This window comes from Solanum pennellii, chromosome 1 (genome assembly GCF_001406875.1).
Source record: "Solanum pennellii chromosome 1, SPENNV200".
Taxonomy (NCBI): Eukaryota; Viridiplantae; Streptophyta; class Magnoliopsida; order Solanales; family Solanaceae; genus Solanum; species Solanum pennellii.
Genome location: NC_028637.1, coordinates 53,740,031 through 53,745,030, shown reverse-complemented (window position 1 = coordinate 53,745,030; position 5,000 = coordinate 53,740,031). Strand labels below are relative to the sequence as shown.

The window sequence follows — 5,000 nt, the reverse complement described above, 5'->3', positions numbered from 1 at the left end:
TCTATCTTCCCCACACTGCTTATTATTCCAGGTATAGTAGTTCCCTTTCCATTGCAATTCAGTAACCTCCATATCTCTCACAGAATCACCAAAATCTTGTATTTCATTCTTAGTAACAGGACCTCCATCTAAACTATCCTTAGTAGAAAGAATAGCATTAAAATCTCCTGCAATGAGCCAAGGCTGAGTAATACCTTTTGACATTGTCTTCATTTCCTACCATAGACTTTTTCTCTGTTCCACTGTATTAAAGCCATACACTACAGTCACTATAAACTGATAATCTTTGCTTCTCTCATTAACCTGACAATGCAAGAATTGAGCTGAGCTATTAATCACCTTAATCTCATACCAATTATCATCCCAAACCAGCCGAATTCTTCCATTAGGACTACCATTATAATTATTTAGCATCTTCCACCCTGGAACTATCCCTTTAAGAACTGTTTTCATATTTTTCTCCTTAACTCTTGTTTCAATTAACCCTGCCAAATTAACTTTATTCTGATGTAACAGCAGCTTAATCTCCTTCTGCTTATACCTCTTATTCATACCTCTCACATTCCAGAAAAACCACTTCATCAACAAGTCTTTGAAGCTCCACCTCTATCAACAGATAGTGAAGCCATTTTATTATGCATGAGGCTCTCAAAGCCATTCCTTGTTGGTATAGCTTTCAGCATAGGAAAATTATCCAAACTCAGGTCCAGCTGTCCATCTACATAGGGCTGTTTATCATTCTTTGGTGTTTGTTGATCTATCTTCTTTCCTATCTCCTGTTCCTTCTGCTGTTGATCTTCCTGTGGCCTACGAGTGATCTCTTGCCTTTGTTCCTCCACCTTTTCTTGCTCATTTTTTTGTGAAATTGGGCCTTTATATTGCCAAGTTTGAGTTACTTTTTTCCAAGGCCTTCTTCTCTTTGGCATCTCTTCCTTTGCTGCTTGCTCCACTTGACACACATGCCTTATCTTCTGGCATCTATCACAATATTGAGGCCTCCATTCTAGCTCAACATCTTGCATAAAGGTCTTCCCATTTGGATCCACTACTGTTATCTTCTGAGGTATAGTTTTTGTAACATTAACTTCAACAAGCATTCTAGCATATGATATCCTAGTTTGCTTAGTTGTACATTCATCAGCAAAGAGGAGAACTCCTATAGCACTTGCAATCCTACTCAAAGATCCCACACCCCAACAGTTTAAAGGCAATTTTGGAAAGTTCACCAACAATGGAATCTCTGTTAGGAATTCACTTCCTAGATCAAACTCAGGACACCACTGTTTCAGAATGATTGGTGGATTTTTGATAGTATATGGCCCAGAGAACAAAATCTCATTCATGTCACTGATCTTCTGAAATTTGATTAAGTAGTATCCATCCTCATGAAGAAAAACTTCAGGTTTGCTCACACTTGACCAGTTCATCATTACTATCGCTTCGTAGTGTTATAACCAGGGCATTCACCAACCACATATGCAATGAGAGCATACTTCCATTTCTGTTCTTCTTCTTGTACCTCTTTCTTTTCCAACTGCACCATTGTTTGGCCATTAACTACCTGTGGAGGAAAGAAGGTTAGTTGCATTCCATTGCTAGCTACGCGATTGTTCTTAAACATATTAACCCATGATTCATTTGTCTTTTGCTCCTGTTCATTATCAATCTTGTTTCCTTCTTCTTCACTTAGCTTCTCATCTAAGTTCCTTGCTACTGTTCCATTGCCATCTACTTTACTTTCTACATCAAACCCTTCTAGATCTGAGTTCTCAAACACTTCCTCATCAGTTCTTAGTGAATCTAAGCTCAGTTTTCTAGCTACTTTGGTACTTCTAGCAGCCTCAGCTTCAGAACTTGTTTCTTCTTTTTGAGCTGGTACATGCTCTTGTAGTCCTAATGCTTCCACACAAGCTTCTGTTGAGCTACCATCATTCATAATTGGCATTTTCCGACCTCTTCCACGTCCTCTACCTCTTCCCCTCGCCATTTTCACCGTCCGACTCACGTTATGCTAACATGAGCTGAGAGCATTTGGGAAGGAGAAGTAATTTTATTTACTATTATTAATTTCTTTCATTATTATTATTATTATTATTATTATTATTATTATTATTATTATTATTATTATTATTATTATTATGATTATTATTATTATTATTATTAGTATTATTATTATTATTAAATATTATTATTATTATTATTAGTTTTATTTTTATTATTATTATTATTATTATTGTTGTTGTTGTTGTTGTTGTTATTGTTATTATTGTTATTATTGTTATTATTGTTATTATTATTATTATTTTTATTATTATTATTATTATTATTATTATTATTATTATTATTATTATTATTATGTTATAAAATCAAGCTCATACGAAGATAATCATAAAGAGAAGAGAAGAGAAGTATATAGAAGAAGAGGATTTTCCTTCTTATTCAAATGTATTTAAGTCTCATCTGTATCTCTTACAATAGTGAATGAACAAATCTATTTATAGGTTGAGAAATCACTCCAAAAGTCACCATATTAAATACCATAATAAATAGGTTCATTCTTATCCAAAAAGGTTCATGAACCTAGTGAATATGGATGGTTGTTCATGTACCAACTTTATGGACTATCCACTCATTCAATGGATTTATAACACTCCCCCTTGGATGTCCATAGATAACGTGCCTCGTAAAAACCTTACTAGAAAAAACCCTGTAGGAAAAAATTCTAGTGAAAGAAAAAGAGTACACGTATCTTTTGATACGCATTATTTGTTGCCTCATTAAAAACCTTGCCGGGAAAACCCAGTGGGAAAAAACCTTGGTCAAGGGAAAAAGAGTGCAACGCATATTATACTCCCCCTGATTAAAACATCACTTAATTTCTTGTGATGATGTCTGTAATCTTTGTACATTGTGGTTGATATATTATTTTTCAAAGAAAAACCACACATTTCCTCAATATGGTGTGTCATTTATCTCAACCAGACGCACTTTCGACTTTCTTCATGGAGGGCTTTTATTTCTGCATAGCAACATTTACTTCATTGATCGCCAGGATATTATTGTGCCTCCACATGCAAACACATAGAATGCTTGAATTAGAGCTTTATGCAGATCAGATAAATATTCTGCATCTGCGTAACCAATCAATTTTGTCTTGGATTCCTCAAAATAGAATAAACCCATAACTATGGTCCTTCAGAGATATTCAATCATGTGCTCAACACCATTTCAATGTCCTTTTATCGGGGAGAAACTGAATCTTGCCAGTAAATTTACTGCAAAACAAATATCTGGTAATATTGTTAGTAAGATGCACTAGTGCCCAGATTGCACCAAGATATCGAGTTTCATCACCAAGAAGCTCTTCATCCTTCTTTTGAGATCAAACTGAATCATCATTTATTTCAAGCGATGTCATAATCATTGGGGTACTCAATGAATATGATTTATCCATATAAAACGCATAAAAACATATCTGTGTATTTGCACTCATAGACAAATATTTTATTTGTCAAATTATCAATCAGTAGGTCAAGACAAAATTTTGTCTTACCAAGACCTTTTCACAAAATACAAGGACAATTAGGGTCATTCTTTTGTACCCTTTTCCTCCTTGACTATTTCAATCCATATAAGGATTCTTGAAGCTTTATTGAAAAAGTTTCTTTCAAACTCTTATATGCTTCAGACACCTCGATTGTTTTAAGGATTTTCATATAACCTTCGTTGTCTAGCTAGACATTGCAATTATTCGTTACATGCATTCAAGTTTTTCGTATGTTGCCAGATCAAAACAAACATCATGCATCCACCATACGAGAAAAACATTTCCAAAAATGTCAGGATTTTTGCGACAAATCTTTATGCCCCAAGGCACAAACCGTATTTGATATCTTACGGTTATACAATCGCATAGTAATTTATTTACACCCCACTGACATTATACCTTAATTTATGGACTATTTGTCCAAAACGTCACTTTTGTAAGTGAAACAATATACTTGAATTATGCATTTTACTTGGCCAACCTTTTATCTGTCCACACTATATGACAGATTTGAATTCAAGATCCTCGTCACAATTTATATCATTGAGCGCTACCTCATATCAAAGATGCCGTCGACGGTTATTTGATATCGATTCCAACATGACATAACTTATTGAGATCTCTTCATTTTTCATCATTTTCAGGTACCTGAACCTTTTTCAAGGTTTTATGAAGTGTTATGTCAATGTGCTATTTTATAGCACATGCCTCGTTATCATGACCATATTGATCATTTGCTCCTTTCTTCTTCAAGGAATTTTATATTTGGAACTGATTGGTCTATTACGCTTCCGGCGTATCATAGACTCTGTCCTTCAAGGACTTCAGATTGGAGCATTTGCAGCTGAATTATATCATAGGGTCAGTGCATTCATCTGGCAATTGATTTGCAACATTATGCAAATGAATTATCCTTTGAACTTTAAGTTCACATATATATTTAACGAGGATCTAGATAATTCATAATTAAGCTCACACATAATTTTCAGCTGTCAAAATCATCTCTCCCCCTAATGCTGGAAAATCTAACATTCATCCCAACCTTATTTGAGAATTCATCTTTGTGAGTGGTGGAGCAATTAAAATCTTAACCGCACATTTAACATTTCAGATGAAAATTATATGGTTCCTGACCCTGAACCAATTTTAATGGGGAGACCTTGTTGGCTTGATGCATACAAGTGTTGCTACATGTTAAATAAATTTATCTCATACCAAATTTTGTTTTGGGAGTTCTGTTCTCATAACCATGATTTAGCTATAGTTGGAGGCATAAAATTTCTGCTAAATCAACCAGCATTATCAATATAATTTCATAGTTTGGAACTGTGCTCTTAATTTTAACAATTCTAGCAAACAACCTTACAAAAACCTATTTGTAAGTTGACAACAAAATACATGTGACCATCGCATAGATGCATCAATCATATAGTTGCAAATGATCCACATGACA

The 5,000-nt window shown here is 34.3% G+C and overlaps 1 protein-coding gene across 1 annotated transcript; it reads right to left on the bottom strand.

Annotated features, from left to right (window-relative positions):
• Positions 1-216: 216 nt before the first annotated feature.
• Positions 217-1,430, bottom strand: LOC107021228. Its single transcript, XM_015221846.1, has 2 exons — positions 605-1,430; positions 217-485 (listed from the first exon to the last, which is right to left on the bottom strand). The coding sequence occupies exons 1-2, from the start codon at positions 1,428-1,430 to the stop codon at positions 217-219; spliced, it is 1,095 nt and encodes a 364-aa protein (XP_015077332.1).
• Positions 1,431-5,000: the final 3,570 nt, after the last annotated feature.